Below are 25,485 nucleotides of genomic sequence, written 5' to 3'. Positions count from 1 at the left end.
TGAGTAATTAAAGAGTCTTGTTTATCAACTCTTTTAGGGATCCCTTTCAATAACAGAGTATGATGCAGTACAGAGTTACTGAAAGCACACCTATTTTAACTAGTTTCTTAATACTGAAATGGTATTATATGACACATTACATTCAACCTAAATGTATATTGTAAGCACAAATGAATAAGACATTCAAATACAAATATGTTTTTAAGGTAACCAATATTTTTTCCTATATGAGAAATAAGTAAAACTTGGTGCCAAACTTGTTAAATCATCTTGCTGCATCTGTTGTCATATTCAGTTTCCTGATAAATATTATCATTCCTCATACACCTTACTAGAATTGTATTTCTTTCTTCTACCATAACAAGCACATCTTTAGATTGAATTTCAGTTGTATCTCAAATTCCTTTTATTCAGAGATTTCTTTTTCCCCTCCCTTTCTTGTCATTAATCCTCATAATATATCTGAGAAAACAGCCTCTCTTACCAGCTATTATGATCCCCTCATTCCATGAGAGTAACAGCATGTAGACTAGACCTCAGTATACAAAGAATAGGAGCTGAGTGTAAAGATAGCATAACATTTGTTTTTGATATAGAAAATAAATAAAAAAGGATCAAACTAAAAAACAAAAGCAAACAGACTGCCCAATTGATGTGTGAATCTAAAAATCAAGTTAGAAAACCCTCCATCTCACCATTCAACAAAGGTATATTATATCAGTGAATGAGAGGGAAAAGATTCCTGTTCTCCTCAAACAAATATTCTAGAAGGAAGAGACAAGTGGTTAAAACAATAAATGTTACTCCTTAATTTAAAAATCCATAAATCCATAAATACATATATAAGAAAGCATCAGATGAAGTTAAGGGCAATGAAGAAAAATCAAACAGATAATTTTATAGAGTGACTGGTATAGGGCAGGGGAAGGGATGCTGGATTATGCTGGATAAGACTGGGAAGGAAAGCTCCTTAGGGTCATAACTTTTGAAATGAACATTGAATGATGAGAAGGAACCAACCATGGAAAGAGTAGGGGGAAGAGAGAAGTAAAAAAAACCATTGTGGACAGTAGTGAGAGATACAAGCAGGAATATGTCGGTGGTATCTCTTCAGTCATGATCATATAGAGAAGAGTGACATGTTTATAGTAATAAAAATAACATAACTGATATCTAGCTCTTTTAATGTAAAGAGAGTGAAACAAACGTGATCTTAGCAAAGGCGGGAAAAGAGCCAAGATTAGGACTCACCTTCATCCCCCATTCATCCATTCCCTCTCCAAACTACCATTTCTTCTAAATCTGTTCTTTCACGGCAATGGAGTGCTTTAAAATTCAAGTCTAGTTGGAGACAATTTGCTAGACACACAGTGAGAAAATACTGACTGCAGTTAAGAGCAATCTAGTTGATAGAATATTTCATAGAAACTTCCATACTAAAATAGTATTGAGTTTTATGAGATTTTATCAACACATAAACTTTCAGAAGATTAATTTATTATAAAAATAACAAATGTAATCATATATAATGTCAGAGATGCAAATACTACCAATTTATCCCCGCTCCTATCATTTCTGAAAGATGGAATAAGACCACATTGGCATCAAAAGAAGGCTGCTTCTTAAAATTATGTACATTGTATATAAGTCCATAGTGATATTTAGTATTATATGAGGTTATTTTTTATTTTAGTAATATGTATAACCTTTATACATACCCTAACAAATAGAGAAGGGTGAAGTAGGAAGGCATTTCTATTCATACATCTTTTTCACTTTTCCCTTTGCACTCTTTTGAGTGTAGACCATACTAAACTGATTTTTAATTGGAGGAAGTGGCCTTGCAATATTCTGCATTTAACCTTAAACTCCACTCCTCCCCTCAGTGAAGTCGCACTAGATAAATTGAAATGCAGCACTAAGGAATTTCAAGCTTCACAGCCAGCTGAGAAGGCAAAGGCCAAAGAAAACTGTGATCTATTGTGGAGAGAAAGACAGAGGATTGCCGAAGGGAGGCAGTTAAAAGCCAGTCTGCTATGACGAGGAAAGGCTAAAGGCCGCGTAAGTGCCTGCCTTGACCAGACCAATATCATGGCTGTATAGTCAGCAGGACATACAACTACACACACACACACACACACACCTTGTTTCTTTCTCCATCTTGCTATGTATTAGATACCTACTCAATTCTTCATTAAGTTCTGCCATTAGCTGCTGGACATTATTTAAAATATTGTATCAGCTAAAACTAAGTACCTATAAAATAAGACCCATTTTCATAAAGCATAAATATTTACAGAGAAAAATACTAGAATTTGAATTTCAAATCACTGACATACAGACTAGAAAACAATTTTTGCTTCATTGAACATTACATTGCGTTGTATATGATAAGCTCTTGGCTTTTTCCCCTATTATGATCTTAAATAATCCTAATAATTCAAATATATATCATTAAATTAATGTTTTTAAACTACAATGAGATATCACCTCACACCTGTCCGAATGGCTATCGTCATTACATCAATAAAAAAGTGTTGGCAAGGATATGGATATATCTATACTATCTACCTATCTATCTATAAATATATATATTTTCATTAATTAGAAGACGTCGTAGGCTCCAAATCTTTTGGTACATCAAGCTATAATACCGTGATCAAAGCAATGGAAAGGACATTTGTTTTTACTTCTGGCTTTTGAAATAATAAGAATGATTCATTTATGTAAATAGTGAGATCTTCAAATAAATAGAGATAATTATCAGGCTCCACACTAAAAGAAGCCCTTCAAGCAAAAGAGCATGATGACCATATAGAGTTTGGATTCTGGGAAACACCAACGTAGAATGAGAAAAATAAAACTACTACACAAAGTTCCACATATGCAGGTTCTACACATGACACTAGCTATCTCAGTGTCTTCTGGAAAGTCATTTTCCCTCTCTATGTCTCATTTTATTGGTTGGTTGACTGATTACTAATTTGTAAATTATGGGAGTTAGTCCCTTTCATCACTAGAATATTATACTTACAAGGAGTATAAATACTATTTAACCAGCATAACTGTTGGCAAAATACAATAGTATTGCATTGTGCATTCATAATTATTTACACAGTAAATACACATTTTCTAGCAGTATTACTATTTTTAATATTTACTATGTAATATTTTCTCCTAAAGCAGTTCAATCTTCTTTTATGATGCATATGGTAGTAAATCTCTGATAACTACCTATCATCTAATTCAAAGACACTCAGAGAGAGAAGGGAATATTTAAGCATTTTCTCTCCTTCTGAAATTCAGGAACAGTTCTGCCCCGAAACAACACCATTTAACACCTAGGTATTCACAGGATCCCCGTAGCAGCAAGCACTGTTCTGTAAGGACAGAGGCAGGCCCTGATGGTTTGTTCAATCTCAGCGAGACCTTTGTGGGAGTGAAAAGGTCTTGTCAAATGTCACGTCTTGAATTTCATCTGTATGTAGAATTATATTTTTGACTTTTTCCTAAGAATAATAATTGCAACCTTTCATCAAGACTGGGCTTGTTCTCGGCAGAGCCAACCCCTCCACCGCCCACTCCAGGGAACAAAACCACCATTGTCCTGTGGAGAAGCCAGCGATGTGAAAAATGGGAGGATGGCACCTGTTAGTTCACTGTTATCAAATGCCAGCCCGGGGGCTACCCCTGGTAAGAGAGCTCTGACTTCTAAACCACAGAGCAACAGAAATTCCTCTGAAAAAATCCTTTGTGTGCAAACATAAGTTTAGAAGCCTGCTTTCTTCCTGGGAGGAAAAGAACAGACCTCTGACCATCAGGCCTTGAAGATACATTCATTCTGTGTAAGCTCAGTCTTATACTGAGTATAAATAAAGTTATATTATGCTTCCCATAATTGTCTAGCTTTAATGTAAGAGATTAAAGGACTCAGGATAAAAAAAAGTGATAATAGTATATCACCAAACTTATGTTTGTTTTGCAAAAACGTAACTACTTGAAACACATAAAAATTTTGAATTTTGGGTCATGTTTTAAAATAAAAATTAGCTTTATATGGTATATATAAAAAAAACATTTACTAGGACACTTTCTACGAATTTACAGCTTCCTAAACAATGTCCTATGTGTAAGTTTAAGGTGACTAGAACCCTGGTTTCAACCTGTGATCATTTAGGTTAAGAGTGCATTTAAAAATGTTTTTAAATGTCCCCTTTAGTGGGAGAAAAGTGTAAAGCAAATAGTTTTAAATAAATAAATATACAAACCAATAAAAAACTTAGGTGCCTGTAATAGGTATTCCCTTCATTGCCATCTTTCTTGATTCTGTCCTCAGTTAATACTGTTTGTGATCTCACGTTCTGGGAATGCTATTTCACAAATCCCGACCATTAACTGTGGCAGCTATCTCTGTAGAGACACCTATACAGGTTGAATGCTTATCTTGGGGGAGAGAGAGAGAAAGAGAGAGAGAGAGAGAGAGAGAATATAAACACACAGTTCATTTGTAATTTACTCTTTCTCTTGGCTGTATGTTTCAAAAGAAACCCATGCGTTTTAAAACATAAAAAAGAAAACCAAAAGGGTTCTTGCAAGACAGACCCTAGAGCAGTCTGACAACATCAAATAAAACCCCTCCAGCATGTTCTCCCCATGTGATGCCTTTGTACATTCTTTTCAGCCCAAGGGCACGTTTCCCCTGATGCTCCAAAGGTTTCGGTGCCATGTGGATAGATATAGACACATATGGATTACTCATTTCCCATGCTGCCTGGTAAGTTCCATACTGCTTTCTGTAAAAATAATGTTATAGGAAAACGAGTCCTTGGAAGCCCATATCATTTCGCACGTGATTAGAAAAGTAGGCTTATAACTAGTTGGTTATGCTGATTCTCATATATATAAGTCAACGACAATTTGCATAGCTATGCATCATAGTCAGAAACTATATAAACACATCAACATATGCATACATCTGGGTATATGTATATATATACACATATGCATCTTACATTTCCATGAAGAGATATCATATATGCATGTGTATATATACACACATATATATTATATCTGTGCATGTATGTATATATACATATATGTATATTATATTTCTATATATACACACCCACGTATAACCTCTTTTCCTATTATCTATGTAAAAGCCCATTTTTTCTATGTCTCTCTTTGGTCTTCTTATATGTCTTTTGCTTAGTTCTTGGAATGTGTCTGTACTTTTTTAAACTTTGAAATACATATAATCTGTTCACCAGTATGGATTCATCACTATAATTATTTCATAAAAAACTGATTCTATAATCTAACATAAATAGTAATGTTTTACTTACTACAATTTTTCTCTTAAGTATCATTGTTTAAAAAGTTTATGCTTTTATGCCATGCAAACAATAAAGCCATGGTAATTATTTGCTTACATTACAAAAGCCTGTTTGTTGTGCACATACATTTTAAAAATTATATTAGTACTCTATACTGGTTCTGTATAATCTAAGCTTTTGATTACCATATTATAGGGTAAGAGAATATATTCAAATATGAAGTAAGTCTATGAACCTGTGAGAAATGCCACCAAAAATTTTTCTCTGAGTCTTTATCTTCAGAGTAAAACAGCTAATTTTAGAATCAACCCTGAAGCTTCAGGCAGTTCCAGAGTCTGGAAACCAAGCTGACTCTGCAGGTGCCTCACGTCTCCACTGTTCTGACAGCACATGGTTCGCCTTCCTTACACACTGACAGAGACCCCGCCGTGCTATAGCAAGTACCTACTAAAACTCCAGCAACAGAAGTTCAAGTTGAGAAACAAATAATATTATCATCATGTCTAAATGTCTCAGAAGAGATTTTTTTCAAATAGATTTAGCTATCTATAATAATAAAAGTGTAATATGCTAATTAGACCAGAAGTCCTTCCTAATGACCTTACAGACCAAGCCACAGCTGTGAGGGAAGCCTGAGTCCTGGGTGCCTGCTGGCGGCTGGAGGGAAGCCCGGGTCCCAGGCGCCAGAGAAAAGCCAGTGCCGGCAGTCAGGGCAAGGAAGGCCTACTCTTGCAGGAATTCCGTGCATTGGGCCTCTAGTCCTATATAATAGAAGGGTAATATGCAAATTGACTGTATGGTGCAATGACTGGTCACTATGATGCACAATGACCACCAGAGGGAATACCACCTGATGGTCAGTGCACTTCCACAGGGGGAGCACCGCTCAGCCACAAGCCAGGCTGAAGGGGCAGCACTAAGGATGTCAGTTGGAATCCCCAAAGGGCTCCCAGACTGTGATATGGCTCAGGCCAGGCTGAAGGACCCCCCACCCCCCCAGGCATGAATGTCGTGCACCAGGCCTTAGTTTAAAATAAGTCATGAAAATATCCTTTTTGTACATTCAGCAAGTGAGGAGGCCTGAAAATAGACTTTGTATTGTTTCTGCTTATTTAGAACCAGGTATGAAGTACCTAGGCATTCAAATCGCATTCTTTCCTGTGTAATGAGGATTTAAAAGGAAGCAATGATTAATGAGTTTCAGATACTGTATAAAAGTAGTCTCTGGGGAAATGAATTCTCAGCTGAATTGGTAGCTTTACTCAGCAGGGGCACTGAATACTGGAGAAGAACTAAGAAAATAAGAAATGAGAAACAATGGATAGGATTTGCTTGCACCACTGGGAAAATTTGGCTTAACTCGGTATTCAAAACCAACTAAAATGTTTTTGTTGCTCAGTTTATGTTCCTCTTTGCTTTCTCCCTAAATGTCATCCAGTGGTGCGCTTTTCCCCTGACGTTCCCCAATCTCACCAGGAAAATAAATGCACACATGTGTGGATATTATTATTGTGGTAACTGAACAATTAAACCCTAATGGAGGTTCCTATCCACATGGAATTGCAGTTTTTAATTAAAGGCTTGAACTTAAGTTCCCAAGAGTTCAGAGAGCAAAAATTTAGTGTCATAATAAATTTAGTATTATTTCAAAGGGTTAATATCATGTCCTCAGTTGTCCTAAAAAAAAGAAGTAAAGCACTAAGATGTATACATCTTTTTTAAAAATAAATTTTAATTGATTTCAGAGAGGAAGGGAGAGAGAGCGAATGATTAATTGGCTGCTAGTGGCAACAGAGCTCTCAATCTGGGCATGTGCCATGACCGGGAATGGAACCCTGTCCTTGTGATTCAGAGGTTGACACTCAGCCACTGAGCCACACTGGGCGGGTGCAGACATCTTTCATTAAATTCTCATTTTCAGGTGAGAAAACTGAGAGATGGCACTTATATGGTTTTGACATTTCCCTTGTAAGTTGCAGTGCTAGTATAAACTTTCAAATTGATCAGGTTTTAAAACTCGAGTTTTTTCTCCTATTTCATGCTGCTGAGACTAGAATAGAGTATGCTTTCTAATCTAGAAACACACTTTTTTCATCTAGAACAAATAAACTGGTTTTGAACTGTGGGTTATAAATCAACATTCTAAGGCAAAATTTATATTTCTATGCCAAGAATCTTTCAAACATTTTACCTCTGAGCTCAATTGTGATCATTTTCTCCTCCCCCAAACTATCCCTGACTTTATGCCCAAGTCATGGAGTATATCTTTCACACAATAAAAGACAATAAAAGCTATTTAATTCTCTGTGACTGTTTTACTTTTTTTTTTATGAATGAAGTGACAATCAGAGAACTATAAATAGCAACAATCAATGTTGTCTCTTAGTTATATGTACCAAGGTTATAGACACCTATGGATTTTCAACTGTCCTTTACACCTTACTAATTTTTTTGCATTTATTTCAAAGGACTTTTTCTACTTTACAAACTACTTGGTTTAAGTAGTCTTTGCAATTATAATGAAAAATATTTTTCAAAGAGAAACATCTGTGGAACACCATTTTATGTTTATCTGTACATGCAAAATTTAGTTATGTAGTTTGCAGCTTTAACTTCTATCAATTTGAGTTTTATATATTATTGTTTATTTCTTCTTTTAAATGTAAGCTCTTGTGATGCAGAAGGAAAATGTTTCAAAATCTTCTCTGATACTGAATATCTCTAAGTCACATTTTAATTGACTAAAATATAAATGAAGTAAAAAGCTGCATTAAATCTCTAATTTAAATATAAATCAGGCACCATATTGACATAAAATGGTTCAATAAGTACTATTGAGTTTTAAATATTCTTCAATATTTTACATTTAGTAATCAACCAAATGTAACATGAGAAGTCACTGACCTAGTAATACATATGAAATACATAAAATAATTGAATCGCTACCTAAATTATGCAGCTAATCCTCACTAAAGTCACAAAGGAGGTGATCTCTGATGTATTCATGTTACACAAAAGATAGCAGGATTTTTCTTAATTTTTAAGAGGCACTTGAGCCAAGACACTAATTGTTGATTCACCCCTTTTCCCTGAGCACCACAGGTCTGCATTTGAAGCATGATGCAATTTTAATTGCAAAGATTTATCATTATGACATGTAATTTCTAACTACATGAAATGACAATGTAATGCATATGTGTGAAATTCAGTCTCATATTCACTCTGTGAAAAGTGATAGCAATGACGTGGGCTGCTTCTGTGCTTCATTTCATTTTTCTGCCTATACCATAGAATATATATATCTGTACATATGGCAAGTACTGCCTTCATTATCTATTATCTTCTCTATCTTTGCCTTGCAATACATGCTAAATGGTATTCTTTGAATGATACTATAATGCTCGTGTCACATTTCACAATGCTTTGTGGACAAATGATGCATTTGGATTACAACTGGGTCATGTCCCAGGGAAAGGGGAGATGGGAACTGGATGAAAGAAGGTGAAGGGATTAGCCAAAGAACATATATGTATGATGCATAGACATAGACAATAGTGTGGTGATGGCCAGAGGGAAGGGGGGATGGGAGCTGGATGGAGGCAGGCAAAGGGGGGGAATGGAGACAACTATAATAGTGTCAAGAATTAATAAGTTCTAAAAACAAACAAAGGTCCAACAACTAATAAAATTCTGGTAATATGAACAGTTTAAAAACTAGCAGTCTGGGTACAGTGGCAAAGTGGTTGAGCCTAGACTTATGAACCAGGAAGTCATGGTTGGATTTGCGGTCAGGGCACATGCCCGGGTTGCTGGCTCAATCCCCAGTGGGGGCCCTGCAGGAGGCAGCCAATCAATGATTCTCTCTCATCATTGATGTTTCTTTCTCCCTCTCCCTCTCCCTTCCTCTCTGAAATCAATAAATATATATATTTTTAAAACTAGCAGAATTTATAATAGGATTCTCGATGGGATATCAGCAGATGTAGAATTAAACATAATATAGAGCCACCTCCTAAATATTAAAGTAGAAAGCTTAGAGAACTGGGGGAACAATTTACAATTAAAACTATTATTTACTTTGTTAATAGTTGGCAGAATATGCTCATTATATGTTACTAAAAACCTTCAATTAAAGCTTGAGGCCTTTTATTTCATAGTGGATAGAAAATAACTGAACTTTCTGATATTAGCTTTTCTCAATATTACTGATACTATAAAATCAAACTTCTAATTTGTATCACAGAGCAAATGAGATTGAGTAAATTGAATTATCTTAGAAAGAAGAGAAGCTGTGGATCACCATCTTTCTTACTTTTCCCTGTAAATACTTTTGAAAATAGTTAAGATTATTATGATTGAAAACAATTTGACTTAGCCTACAATACAATTTTAGCTAGGAGGTATAAAATGTATTGCGCAGAATGGGTCATAGAGTATTAAGGGCGGGGAAAGGGAAAATATTATGGGAACTACCATAGAGCAACATAGAAAAGCCAGGTATTGAATTTCTGGGTAGACTGGTATTACATGGGTTAAGAAATTACAAGTGAAAAGATCCTCTTTTCTCTCTGATATTCTACCTCACATGTATCCTAAGAGGGCAAAGTTTAAGAAACTTCCTAGTGTGAATGACTTCTCCTTTGAACAATAGTTTCATCTCTTTTACCAGTAGTGTCAATAAATCAACCACAGAATAATTCAAATTTCCTGGCTAGTAATGTTTATTACATCAAAAGGTGTTGAGCCATGCAAATTCTCATTTATCTATTCCCTGATAGATTTAGATAAGTGGAAAATTCAATTTAATATTTATGAAATATTGGCCACTTCTATTGCAACTTGTTTTATATACTTCTATAGTGAACAGTTTCACCACTATAATAGTTATCTTGCTATAATTCTAGGAAAGTAATGAGGTTTGTTGTACCTCTATTTTCTTTACATATTACTATATTTAGATTTAATGATATATGGTAGATAACTATTTCAGAAAATATTTTTTAAATATATTTTTTTGATTTTTTACAGAGAGGAAGGGAGAGAGATAGAGAGTTAGAAACTTCGATGAGAGAGAAACATCGACCAGCTGCCCCCCGCACATCTCCCACTGGGGATGTGCCTGCAACTCAGGTACATGCCCTTAACCGGAATCGAACCTGGGACCTTTCAGTCCGCAGGCCGACACTCTATCCACTGAGCCAAACCGGTTTCGGCTCAGAAAATATTTTATGGAGGAGTTTCTTTTGTGCTTTAGTTGTTGTTAAGTAAATGTTATGTTATGATAATAAACTTTGACTATGGACTTGGGAATCCTAAAGATATGGGCAATGACTATACCAGAAATAATTCTCAACACTTTCCAATATAGTTTCTCTGTAATAAAATAATCATAAATCTCCTAGTCCTTACTTGTCTCTATTAAGTCATTAAGAAATAGAATATGGGAACTCTTTATAATATAATATATATACTTATATTGTGGAAACTGAATGTAAGAGTAAAAAAAAAAATCTAATTTTTAAAAAGTCACATTTCTGACAAACAAGAAAACCTAAGTCATAACATCTACCAGCTTAAAGCACTTTAAGAAGTAATACCTGGCCTCCAGAATTCAGCTGACTCAAATATAAAATGTGGTTATATCCTAAATCATAAATGACACATTTTATATTTTATAATTTAATTACATCACCCTAACATGCTTTCAATTATTATAAAAATAGGTTGCTTCTATTTCCTTTTACCAAAAGCAAACTTTTTCTCAAAAATGGCATACCATTTATTGCAGGAGCTACATTTAATGCTGTATGTGAAATTTATAATTCCACTTTCACAACCACCTTACAACTATGGATTCTCATTATACTCCTTTAAAGATGGGAATACGGAGGATTAGAAAGGTGAATTTCTTGCCTCAGAAGAGAATGTGAACAGAGGGAGTCTGGATCCCAGAGCTTGTGCTCTGATCAGCCATGCTTGGTAATGAAACCCTCACCTCCTGATCGGGCGTGGTAAGACACGGAGTCCATTCAGTGCTGCACTAACATGATCACCACTATCACATGAGGCTATTTAAATTTAACTGACTTAACATTAGATAAAATTAAAATTTAATATCCTTCATCTCACTACCCATATCTCAGGTTTTAAGCAGCTACATCTTGGCTACTGGCTACTCAAGGGTGCAGCTGAGAATGTCTCCATCATCACAGAAAGTTCTGTTGGGCAGTAGTGCTTTAGAAGGTAAACCATGAAAATGGAGGCACCTGACTCTTAAGTAATAATAATAGTAGTGGGGAAAGTACTTTCCAATGTGTTCACACAGTGTCTGGTGGGTAAATATTTGTGAGAAATTTAATATTTACTGGGAGGAGACAGATATGTAGATATAATTTGGAAGGGCTCATATCTCAGTGTGTCTTGAATATACAAGTAGAACAAAACAAAGCCAATAAATATTTGAACTGGCATCATATTTCAAAGAATCCTAAACATTTCCCATTAAAACTATTAATAAATATTTGTCAGTTAGTGGCTAAGAGTATAGTAACCTTGACTTTAGAAAGCCACTGTTGAATGGCAGTGGTTATAAAGTGAGCTAATTGATCTTTTAAATCAAATCTAGTGTTTACAATATTATCATTTTGTGTATGTATGTATTTTTGTTAACTTACTGCCATTTTCCATACATACACCCATGATATATTCAAGTATCATGCCACAATTAAAGTCAAAGTTCTTTCTAAAATATAACCTTAAGTTCTTCTGCCTAATTTTGTTTATGTTTAAAGGAAATTTTTTATTTCACTGACTGTGGTCTTATCCTGAGAAATTGTCCTAAGCATTGTTATGAATGGCACAATATGAAGAGATGGGAACTTGTCTAGATTTCACACAAGTTAGCCCTATTAGCCACAAGACCTTGGGTCTGGTGTCCTAATATGCAAAATAACAATAAAAATACTTTCCCAGTCAGCATTCTTGGACTGTGTGTGGGAAAATATTTTTTAAAAGGAACATGAAAGCATTTTTTAAAATGTATAAATCTATAACAATATAAGAATTATAATAATTGTGCCTTCAATAAACATTGGAAGACAGCAACATGATACCTCACTTCTTATCTAAGACAGAGAGTTTACTAGATGATACATTTACATATATTTTAAATTGCATTAGAGACTTATCAAAGATTGCATACATTCATTATCCCTTCTAAAATACAAATTCATGTTATTCCCAAACATGACTCACACTGCCTCCAGAGCTCTGGTTTGATTCTAGCAATTCAGAATGTGCAAAGAGCTAATGACTCTGGCCCCAGCATTGCTTGGTGACTGGAAATGGATGCAGAAAGTTTGCCAACTCTTTTTTCCCTCTTTTTACTAAATTTATTGGGGTGACACTGGTTAACAAAATTATCCAGGTTCCAGGAGCACAATTTCACACACATCATCTCTACACTGCGTTATGTGTTCATGACCCCACGTCAAGTCTCCTTCCATCATTGTTGGTGTCTGCAGACCCAACAAAGCTAATGTCCTGCTCTAAAGGTGAGGAAGCAGATATTCTGATATTTTTACTGTTTTCCTCAGATGAAATCATAGATTCATGGTGATATCTAATCAGTTTCTATTATTGCATTTGGGACCCTGCAGAGCAAAGGCCCTCTTCCATTTTCTGAATGTCATAAGCAAACAAGCATGCTTTCTCCACAAATGAGCTTTCATAACGGAGTATTTTTACCTTAATATGCTCTCTCTCTCAGGGAAGAGTACATACAGATCTTAGTGTATCTTAGGGACAACAAGGTGGTTCTCTAAATCTAAGAACACATCCTAGAAATTTGCTGAAATGGTCACTCTATCTGATCCCATATTGATAACATTTCCTTTCAAATATATGTTTCTGTTTACCTGTACACAAAAACACATTGCTTATGGTTTTCTTTCTTTTAGTCACTATACATCATTTGGCATGACAAGCAAACAATGTTCTTTAAAAACATTGATTAGAGCCGAACCCGGTTTGGCTCAGTGGATAGAGAGTCAGCTTGCAGACTGAGGGGTCCCGGGTTCGATTCCGGTCAAGGGCATGTACGTGGGTTGCGGGCACGTCCCCAGTGGGGGATGTGCAGGAGGCAGCTGATTGATGTTTCTCTCTCATCGATGTTTCTAACTCTCTATCTCTCTCCCTTCCTCTCTGTAAAAAATCAATAAAATATATTTTTAAAAAAATAAAAACATTGATTAGAATATCATATTTTTAGAAATTGTAGACCTTATCCTAAAATTGACACCTTCATAAGAATGTACCACTCTTCATGGATTCCATCTGACTCAGAGGATTTTCAATATGTTCGTTTTGATCAAATAATTTTTCCAAGTAATTTATCCTTAAGTTAGGAGTATTCTTGGAATCAATTATTTTATTCAGATTTCAGAATATTCTGCATAGCTCTCTTCATGTAAATATTAGCAGTACCTTTGTTAAACAGTGTATCTGACAGCAATCTGGACTAGGCTAGTTGAACCCACTCAAACATTAGTCAGACCTTACACAGAGCAACTGAAGAACACTTAGCAACTCTAATGTCAGAAAAAGAACTCAGAACAAATATGTCTCTTGTTTAGGTCAAGACAAATGTCAGGGCCAATGAAAGATGAAACATGATGATGGAGATTTGAAATGAAGGGCTGGGGCAACAGGCGCTTGGCCCGAGCCACTGAACAACAGGAGAGCAGTCCTGGGGAGTACCGAAGACAGCAGTGGTACGGAGAGTAGACAAAAGAAAATTAATTAATTAATCAATTGATTAATTAATAAAGCCTCAGGCTTTTCACTTCCAGAGAAATGATCTTATACTTAAAGCAGTTTCAAAGTGGTATCCGAAGAGGCTATTAAATTTGGAGCAACTTTTTGTCTAAACAAGTCACCTTTCAAAACCTCAGTGAAGCAACAGGAAGGATTTGAACACGCAGAACATGTATGGTTGTTCCATCAGTGTGCTGACACAGAGGAAAGCTAACAAGCTAAAAGCAAAACAATACAGAGAAGGAAAACTAAGGTTCCCTAAGCGTCCTCTATGAGAAAGGAGCATGGTTGACAAGTCCCTTGCCTTATTTCGTGAACGCCTAAAACAACGTCATGAGATGGAATTTTCTTTTCAATTTTAAAGAAGAGGGAGACAGACCGTAAGTAGGGCTCTCACTTTTGAATAGAGAATTTTCTCATTCCACATCCATACTTTTTAAAAATACACTGAGTCAAATACAAATGGCCTGTCCATTTCAGTATCAGGTTATTTATTTGAACATTACTGAATAATGTGAAGGTGGTTGAGAAACTTAGACTTTAAAAGGTACTGTGCTACTTGTACTACTTTCATTAATAGCTTATGCATATTTGAAGACAGACATTCAAATGTGATGGTCAGAAGTTCCATTCTTCAAATGCAACATCATTCAGATGCATCTCCTGGACTAAGCATTTTATTTTATTTCTAGTTGACCCAGAATTCACTAAACTTAATACATTTTTTACTTTTTTATTGAGGCCTCCCCAAAATATTTTAGCATTTCACTTTTTTTAAAATGTGTTTTTGTCCACATCTCAAAAATAATCTAATCAGGATGACCTAACATGCAGTTAACCAATTAGAATATTTATAAACTATTAAATAAAGGCACTAGTACATAAATATGTTGGTTTTAAAAAAGGAGAGCATTTAGCCAACTTTTGAAAAACATAAGTCATATATTTGTAGATCCCAAATTTCACATACTCAAATACATATCCTTATAATTCATAAAATACAAATTCAAATATTTAACGTAAAGTATGGTGAGAAAAATGTACATATTCATGTATTAAGTTTGTACCTATGTATGAAAAAAGTCTATAAATATCACATAGTATAAAATAATAATATAATTCAAGAATCATAAAAATTTCAAAACCGTTATTCATTTCTTCTTTGATTTAATCATAGAAAAGTTGTGAAGAAAACACAATGCTTCCTATGCAACTTTTAACTGAACCATATTATTTTTAGAGTCCTAATTTCAATCATTCAATGTTCTCTATTCCATTTCCAAGTTTTTCCTCCTATCATTATTTCCATGCAAGTAGTAATTTAGTAAAAAAACAAAACAAAAAAATACTTGCTTTTTTGTAAGATAACTATCTTTGAAACAAAATAAAAATAAAAATGTTGATGAGGTAATCTATAGGTTCCAAAAATTTTGCATTTATCATTATGCATTCAGTTCCATTATGTAATCATGTCCAAAGTCAATAACATAATCAGTATTCCTTTCTTCATCCAAAATATTCCAATTTTAGCTCTCATGTCTGGCTAATTATGAAGCTACTTCTAACTTAAAAGGATATCATTTACATTCACTATAAATACAATAAACTAATAATTTAAATATCCTGTTAATAAGAAGCTTATATATTTCTTAATATTTTAAAGTAATATTTCTAAAGTATTTTGTTTGTCAATATCAAGAAACAGCAGTGAATGAACTCAAATACATAGAAAGGCACTATATATTTTGATGCAAAATATACAGATATTAATTTAGATTAAATTAATAGCTTCGACTTCTTTATCCCACTGTGGGATGATAATTAATTACTAATTAGCACATTTTGATTACAGGCACACATGGCAAAATTTGTGATTAGAAACCCTGCCACAAAATGCCTTCCACCACAGCCTGTACGAACTATGAACTGTGTGAACTATGAAGTGTCTGAACTGAGAAGATATCAGTGGGATTGCAAAGATCAGTTTAAAAACAAATTCCTACAAAGTGTAGCAAGATGATAACATTAGGCTGATAGCAGACTATCTCCTTGATTAGGCGGGGAAAGCACTGATGATATGAAATAAAAGCACTCTGAGAAAGAATCACAGGGCATTTAGCGAGTTAGTAAATAAGAGAGATCAACACTGAGTTAATAAATTAGATATGTTGCCCAAAAATATGGAATTATATAAAATACTAGATACAATGGCTTGTGTATTTACTGAGCTTTAACGAGAGAGGTGCGTCGCTGCAGCTTTGATGATATGGCTGGCCATTCACCTGAGACCCCCAAAAAGCATTCTTAAACCTGCTTCCTATCTCAGTTTTCAGTCACTGAGCATTTCCTGAACGGTGTACTTCTGTGCAGCTGAGATAACAGTATTAAGGTAACCCTCAGACTGCACTCACAATCTCTGTACAGAAAACAAGGGAGTCATAGGGAATACCTTCTCATAAAATGAATAAGTAGGAGGTATTCAATGCTTTATAGTGTTCCTCAATGCAACACACACTGCAGTAACCGCACACACACAGGTGTGTGTCTATAACGTTATAATGATGAGAGTATATTTATTATGTTATATATTTTCCTTACCTGTCAAGTTCTTCAATCCAAGTTCTTGAAGCCCAAAGTTGCCATCTTTTCTGTAGTTTAAAAATATTGCCAAGGCATATCGATCCTCATACAGTTTTGTCCCACGAATAATGCGTAAATTCTCCAGAGGCAGGTAACGGAACTGGTTAAGCGCCACTAACACGTAGCCTGTGACTTCTCGGATAGACTGAAAAGATACAAATAAATGCCTGTGTTAAAATATTAAAGGTTGTTTATCAGTATATTTATGTAGTCATTTAGATAAAAATGAGTCACTTAAGTTTATTTTTCAGTATTAGTAATGCACCCATTTCCACACTGTGTAGTAAACAATTGCCTGGATAATACAAGATCACAAAGAGTTAAAATCTCATTTGAAATATGAGTTGTCATGTATGTGCCTACAGTAAAATAATGGATTTTGTTTTATGAGGCATTTTTTATACTTAAGAGTTGAATATAATTTCTTATTTTTATTTTTTTAATATATTTATTAATTTTGAGAGAGAGAGAGAGATCAATGATGAGAGAAAAAATCATTGATTGGCTGCCTCTGGCACGCTCCCCACTGGGATCTAGCCCAAAACCCAGGCATGTGCCCTTGACCAGAATCGAACTTGGGACCCTTCAGTCCACGGGCCAACACTATAACCACTGAGCCAAACCAGCGAGGGCAAAATCTCATTTATTGACAGACTAAAATGAGTAATAACACATAACCACCAATCAAACTTCATATAAAAATGCAAGCTGGTAAGCTTATCACAAATAAAACAAAGCTGTATCAGTTTGTAAATTGTGGGACAGATTTTAAACTAATTTGGTGTTGAATGTTATACTATCAAAGAACAGTGGCCTCATCTGTCTCTGGCGAACACATATATAAAAATATGCATTAAAGACATTATGGTCACTAATTTGATTATGAACACAATTTATATTTTCACTGTCTACTTTTTAATGTAGTTATCTATAATATGAGTTAATTAATTCAAGGTTTGTGAGGCATTTTAAAGCAAAAAAAGTCACCAAAAAGGCTTTCGGTTTCATTTAAAGTGACTTCCCTTGGAGCAATGGGTGCAGGATGCAGTGGGCAGATGATGCTTTATTGAGTTGTACACTTGAAACCCTGTATGGTTCAGTGAACCAATATCACCCCCAATAAATCCAATTTAAAAAATAAAGGTATAGTTTTTCAGTAAAAAGAACAAGATCATAATGACAGTTATGAACATGTGTGACATTTTTGTAAAAAATTAAATACACTGCAAAAGTACTAAAACATTTTATTTTAATGTCAATTTCATGTTATTTTAGACTTCTTAATTTCATATATCCCAATGCTCAGTCTTTGGTATTCTCTTCTCCTTCCACCTTTACTCCCTCAGTGATCTTATCCTGGTTCAAGTTTGCCAATCTCCAAACTTTTACCTCCAAACTCTCCCCTAAACTCCACACTCATGTCCAACTCCCTTTTCTACATCTTCACTTGAATATCTGATACACTTCTCAGACACACGAATCTACAATTGACCCGGCATCTTCCTTCCCCCATCCCTCCAGTAGCCTATCCCATCTCAACTGAAGTCAATCTATCCTTCCTATTGTTCAGGCCAATGTCCTGAGGTCATTCTTGACTCTCCTCTCACACACCTTCCTATATGTCCCATATTTAAAATGATTAGGGAGTCAAACACTTCTTATGTCAGCCACTGCTGTCATCTGAGCCACCATCATTCCTCATCAATATTATTGCAATAAATACCTTGATCGTTTATGGTGTTTTCTTGGTTAAGGCTACCCCTGATCTTTAAACAAAAATCAAATTATGACACTTAAATTCTTAAAATGCTGAATCATCTCCCAAGTCACTCCAAGTGATGCAAAGTTTTTCCAATGATGAGTCAAAACCTCTATCTGGTCTGCCCAGTGCAGTAAGCTCCAATCATATTTGGCTATTAAGCACTTGAAATGTAGCTAGTAAAGATTGAGAGATGTGTTGTAACTGCAAAATACACTCTAGACTTCAGAGATTAAGCATTAAAATTACATTTTAGATAAATTGCATTGTATAAAGTGGATTATTAAAGTTAAGTTGACCTGGTCCTATTTAACTTTTCATTGTGGCTACACAAACATTTAAATTACATTTTTATAGGTATCCTTATAATTCTTTTGGGCAGTGCTGCACTATGTAATCTGGCCATCAGTGTTTTTTTTCTGACTTCTTTTTTATTAACTCTCCATCTTGTACATTCTCTTTGCTCTTCCCACATGACAACTGTGGTCCTATCCCCAGGTTCTCACACCACTCTCAAAAGCTTGAGTTTCTCTCCCTCTTGTTATCTTCTTGGCTAATCTCCTCACTGCCTTCAAGTTTTTACATCAATCTCAACTTCTCAGTAGAGGCCAACCCTGCCACATTCCCTGCTCTAACTTTATTTGTTTCTATAATACTTCTCACTTTCTGATGCACTATGGAGTGTATATATTTATCAAATTTAGTAATAACAGTCCATTGCTCCTATTCCAAGAACATAAGCTCTACAAGGACAGAACATTGATTTGTTCAATCATGTGTCCCATGTGACCAGAACAGTGATGGTACATAGTGAGAACCAACAAGTGTTTGTTTTGCATTCCAGCTGTTCTCTGTCCACACCTTCTCCACTAAGCAAAGTCTGTGGAGACAAGAGAAGTGCCCATCTGGAGTCAGCACTTGACCAAGCTCCAAACCACTGTGATTCCAGAACTTCATTTCCATATATCCCTGAGTTGTCATTCAGGGCCTGTGATACCATCTTTCCCAGCTCGGTCCTTTGCACAGCAGACTCTGCCACCAATGACCATGCACCTGGGAGGATGGGTAGTCCAGGCACAAATGTTTGAGTGGGGAGGACATGGATTTTGGATGTGTGGGCTACAGTGTCCATTCAATTGTGTGTACTTGTGCTCAATGGTTGAGAATCAATCTGAACCAGGGGGTCATGTTTCTATTCCAGGTCTAGGGTAGAGCTTGCAGGAGGCAGCCGATCTATGATTCTCAATATCAATCTATTGATATTTTTATCTATCTCTCTCTCCCTCTTCCTTCATCTCTAAAATAAATAAAAATATATTTTTAAACAAGAAACTTATGAGTGAAAAGGTAAAGTCAGTAGCAATTTTACAGTGTTTGTTAGGGAGATGAGCTACTTTTAGTTATCTTATATAACAAAAGCCTAATATGCTAAGTGTCTGATCATCTGTTCAACCAATCAAAGCATAATAAGCTAATGATACGCCAAGACTTCTCAACCACTCACTATGACATGCACTGACCACCTGGGGGCAGATGCTCCAACTGATAGGTTAGCTTACTGCTGGGGTCCACCTGATCAGGACTGAGCAAAATGGGCCGGACATTCCCTGGAGCCCTCCTGCAGTCCCTACCTGGCTGGCCAAACTCCCAAATCTCTCCGCAACCTGAATCATGCACCAGAGGGGTCCCTTGACCTGGCCTGTCCCTACTCACAATATGGTACCCCTCGGGGGATGTCAGAGAGCCGGTTTCAGCCCAATCCTGCAGGCCAGGCCAAGGGACCCCGCTGGTGCACAAATTCTTGCACCAGGCCTCTAGTTAATTAATAAAGATGTGCTATTCAGCATGACTTTTAAAACACACATCAGCAGAAGCTACAAATAACCAGCAAATAATAAGGGCTCTGATATAAGAAGTGTTCTAGATATGAGACAAGAACAAAGCTGAACACATAGAGAAGGATCAAATCAACATAAAAGAGGAAGCTTCAAGTGCCCTCAGTTATAAGAGAAAGTAAATCATAACTCTGAACATAACTGCATCTGCATATTATTTAATGTATTTATATTTGAATTATTTACATTATAAAATGTATAAATGTCTTTTTCTATGACAGGCATTAAATTATTCTTTGAAACAATTCTGTTTTCTTTATAGAAGTCCAGGTTAAAGCAGCAGCTACTCCTTTGTTGAGATTCAGGGACTGGAAGAATTGTTTATTATAACTGAGATTCTGGTGTTGAAAATGAGTCTCTTTTATTGTACATTCTGCTTGTTATTCTCTTGTCTTGCAAAATAGTGTGTGCAATTTAAACATTGGCTCAACCAATATCCTTTTGCTATGCGAACTCTGGACATCATTATATGTCAACACCAAGGATGCATCTGTTTAACCCACTTTGAACAAAGCCACCAGAAGTAGGTGATATGTAATTCAGCCAGGTGAATTATTTGATGATAATGATGTGCAGGCCCTATTCACCTTATTCCACATATCCCGTTCTCCTATCCAGACAAACAATGTAAATAATAGGGGGGGGGGGAAGATAACACAAATCTCTCAACCCAAGATTTGTTGCTGTAACATTTTATGCCTGGAGGGGCTCACAGGACCAACATCTTTTTAATAAATTTTGGAGGATAAATTTAAAATTCTTATATTGTAATGCAACCAATTATGCCTTAATTTCCATATCCTAATTCTTCTATTTTTCTGGTATTCATAGTCACATCCTTTCAGGTACCCTTAAGAACTGTCTGTGAACAAATATCTTGAAATATCTCAGTAAGAAGCTCCACTGCAGATAACATGAGCTACAATGCATACTGATAGAAAATAAAATCACAGGATACAACTTAGTAATGGTCGGATTACTTTCAGCTTAATGCTGAGAAAGATGTAACAGTCTGATCATCACTCCGATAAATATGTCTTTTTAAAAATGCACTGTGTAAAGTTAGTCTACTCTGAAGCCAGAATTAGAATTCTTCCGGGTGATGCCAAGTTCCATTGGAAAGTTATTTACAACCTGCCTGGGCGCCGAAGCCATTGTCTTCCAAAACCTTGGTGTAGTTGACTTGACAGTCACTGTGTGGTGACCTGGAGTTCACCACTTAAAGTTTATTTGGTTATTAATGATTGTTGGCACACCCTATGCACTAAATATATCTAAATTGAATTATGGTACCAGATAAAATTATAGAAAGGGAAGAAGCTTGTCTAGCACCTCTTATCATGAGTAATCAACAAACAATTTAATATTCTCTTTTTAAACAGAGTCAATAACACGGTTATATGTTAATTTTGGCAACTCACTAAGCAATCCAGTTAAAAGTCAAGAGATATCTGTAAGTGCCAATTAACGTTTATAATGCCTGATATGGTCACACAATCATGCCAGTTACCCATTGTTCTTTTCTTTTCAGGCATCGGAATCTTAGTAGCACAATCTTTTTCACTATCTAAGAACTTTTTATGAAAATAAAACAACTCTTAAACAAAGGACCTATCTAAGGAAATTATAATAGTAAGAAATGGAAGCTCAACTGACAAGCAAAGCTAGGCTCAAACCCAGCCTTTGTGCTCCAGGGTTTCATGATCTTCATCAAATTGTTTATTCTACTAAACCTCACCTTCTTCATCTGTAAAAAAAATAAAAAATAGCAATACCTCTATTATAAAAGTTTTATAAGGATTAGAAGATATAATAAAAGTGTCTGACAAATAAGTTTTCAATAGATGTTAACTATTACAAATATTATTTCTAATAATAGCAAAATTGAGCTCTCTGTGAAGAACTCGATTTGAAAACAAAACTGATTATAACATCATTGCATAAGAACTGTTGCTTTTAATTCCTTTGCTCTGTGACTTTGGCATGTTTATGCCTTGCCTCTTTGAGTTGCAATGTATTCCTAAACTAAAGGACTGGTTCCTTATACTTTTTCTGTGTATGTTACAGCCCTTGTACAGACTCTGGCACTGAGCAAATGTTCACTGATGGCTGCTGAATGGAATGGAATTGGAAAGTATAAGCTATGCTTAAGGTCATTTGAGATATCGTTTTCCATGGGAAACGTTTCATAAACATTCTGCTAACAAAATCACTGTTGGAACAACACAATCATGATTTGTGCCCAAGGACCACAGTGGTGAGTAGACTTCACCAGAAAGCCTCAGCAAAGAGAAACCCTAACTCTGGTTTTGCTCAGGAAGTTTTAGTCTCAGGAAATTGCCTATTTTGTCAACCAAAGAGTGAATATTCACCTGAAGGTATCTCTCTCCTTGTGGCCTTAGCTTCTGCAGACTATACCTGATTAATTTCCATTGTCAAAGCTTCTACATCTGCTTTGTTCAAGGGGTGAATGCAGCTGAAGATCATTAAAGCTCTAAATGCTTCAAACTCTTCTAAGCCAAGGGGCAAGTTTGTTTTGCTCATGGCGTTTGATGATGAAAATCAAAATAAATGGCAAAACAAAATAAATTTTACCAACTTCCCATCAATCTAAAAAAAATGCATAGTTTGTTCTAAAGGGCAAAAATTTATAAGCATTCTTCTCATATAATATTTTTAATGTGACATCTGCAGTTATAAACTTCCTAAGATTCCCACTGGATACTAGTCTAATCAAAGATTAGCAAGATTTCATTGCTTCAGCGGGCTTTCCATTTACCTGCAAATCATTCCAGAAAAAAAAAATCAGTATTATTTTTAAAATTCTATTTCATTTCACAACTAACTGTAATTTTTTTGTATTTGGCACAATTTCTTTCTTCTTTTTTTAAATGTTTTTATTGAATTTCAGAGAGAGAGGAAGAGATAGGAATAAAGAGATAGAAACATCAATGATGAGAAAGAATCATTGATCAGCTGGCTGCCTCCTGCATGCCCCCTACTGGGAATTGAGCCAGCAACCCAGGCCTGTACCCTGATCTGAATCAAACCTGTGACCTCTTGGTTGGGTTAATGCTCAACCCCTAATCCACACCACCAGGTTTTTATTCTTTTGTTTTAGCAGTTTTCTCTATCTTTGTCCTCAGTGGGAGGAATAAATAGCTCCTTAAATGATTCTTTGTCTACCTCAAGATTTAAGTGATTGCAGAACCTCAGGATTCTTGAAAATTTAATCAGTGTTTAGGAACAATTTTACATACATTAAAAGCAATTATACATTTTTTACTAAGTGTGTAAAATTCTTCCCTAGATTTTCTCCTACTCGAATTATGCAGCAAATCTACTTTTGTTGGTTATTTTTCTTTAATGTAAGCATCATTTGAAAATGTACCTTTTTACTTTTGTTAAAGACCTCCTGCAGCAAGTCGAACTAGTTCTGATAAATTCTACTCCAGTTTCTTGTGTACTCATATCCAATTATATATCATTCAAAAACAATACAAATATAGTAGTAAATACTATGATCCCTAGACTTGAAGCTAAATAACCTGTAGTATCCCAGAAAAGAGTAAGGAGTAGAGAACTGTGGGGGCGGGAGGCGAGGGAGAAAGCCCCTCTCCTGGCAATGACTGTAGAATGTATGTGTTTTCTGACAGTGACAAATGTTGCAGCAAATTGTAACCTCTCTATCAGTACTGCTTTCCATTAAGTTTCCCTAGGCAATTAATTTCTGTCTCTGCCCCTTAGAGCAACTCTGGGAATTTCTAAAGCAGAGAACATTCATAACTGTGGCATAGTATTTAGAAACTTACCAGGAAAAATATTAGTAAGGATACAGCAACCATTACATATTCATGCTGCATGTGGCGGGAGGACGTGAGTGACTATATACTTCATTCCCAGGCAAAACCTCTGCCTGTGATGGTGCTTTTGGCTTTGGCATCTTGCTTTCAGTTTTCTCACTTTCCTTAAAGCTCCCATGATTTTGCCACACAGGCCAGCAGGGACTCAACGTCTGTTCTAATTAGATTTGGAAACATGGAGTAACATGAGATGTCATGTGCCCTGTGGCAGGGTTGAATCCACACTCGAGGACGTCAGCATGAAGTAACACTATTGGACAGAGAATCACATCCAATTCTTCCCTGCAAAACTGCTAGCACTCAGTCACCAGGAGCCAGGCTCTTGGGGACTACTGCTGCTACCAACCCTGCTTTCTAAGAATGTACATGCTATTCACTCATCCCTGGCCACTCAGCCAGCTCTCAACCTTAACTTCCTGGCAGGGTATACCTTAATTCCACTGAAAGGGGGGCTTAACTCCCCTTTCTCAAAGTAATCATCTTTTTCATTGCCCTCTATATCTTTCTTAGGTGGCCAGAGAGTTCTTAATAGTCATGCTTCAGGTCTACATTCCCAAATGGTCCTTTATCTCCTGACCTCATCTCAGGAATATTCCTGTATCATAGACTTGCTACACTAGAGTTAGGTTACACAAATTAAGTTGGGAGCATCGGTCGATCCATTTATATAATCTTACACAAATCTCAATTTCATGTGTCTATATTACGAAAAATCTATACTGCAAAAACTGCAACACCTCTAAAAATGTATATGTATCTACATATGTGTTTATATACATGTGTTTATATAGGTACAATTAAACTTTTAAACCTAAATTAACAAATCACCACACACTGAGTGATTTAAACAGAAATTTACTTTCTCTCAATTCTGAAAGCTAGAAGCTAATGATCAAATGATTCATGTGTCAGTCCTAACAAACTAATGCACTGCCTGAGTTCCAAGTCTAGCATTTAGCAACATTGTAATGGGTACATTATTTATCTTTTTGTATCTGAGTTTCTTCATCTGCAAAATTAAGATGAAGACTGTTTTTGAGGACTGTTTTTGAAAAGCAAATCCCCGCAAATTGTTTACATGCGCAACATTTGTATCCCCTCGTCTACCGATGGGCACTTGGGCAACTTCCAATGGAATACTACTCAGCCATAAAAAAGAAGGGAATCTGACATTTGTG

The 25,485-nt window shown here is 35.7% G+C and overlaps 1 protein-coding gene across 1 annotated transcript in view; it reads right to left on the bottom strand.

The window, feature by feature from the left end:
* Positions 1–25,485, bottom strand: part of ERBB4 (erb-b2 receptor tyrosine kinase 4) — a 608,719-nt gene that overhangs the window by 441,580 nt on the left and 141,654 nt on the right. The window contains exon 3 of the mRNA XM_006778963.2: positions 16,749–16,935. Within this exon, the coding sequence (XP_006779026.1) occupies positions 16,749–16,935 (187 nt within the window). The remainder of the gene's footprint in view (positions 1–16,748; positions 16,936–25,485) is intronic.

Source organism: Myotis davidii, unplaced genomic scaffold, assembly GCF_000327345.1.
Source record: "Myotis davidii unplaced genomic scaffold, ASM32734v1 scaffold268, whole genome shotgun sequence".
Lineage (NCBI taxonomy): Eukaryota > Metazoa > Chordata > Mammalia > Chiroptera > Vespertilionidae > Myotis > Myotis davidii.
This window is presented reverse-complemented; position numbering and strand designations above follow the sequence as displayed.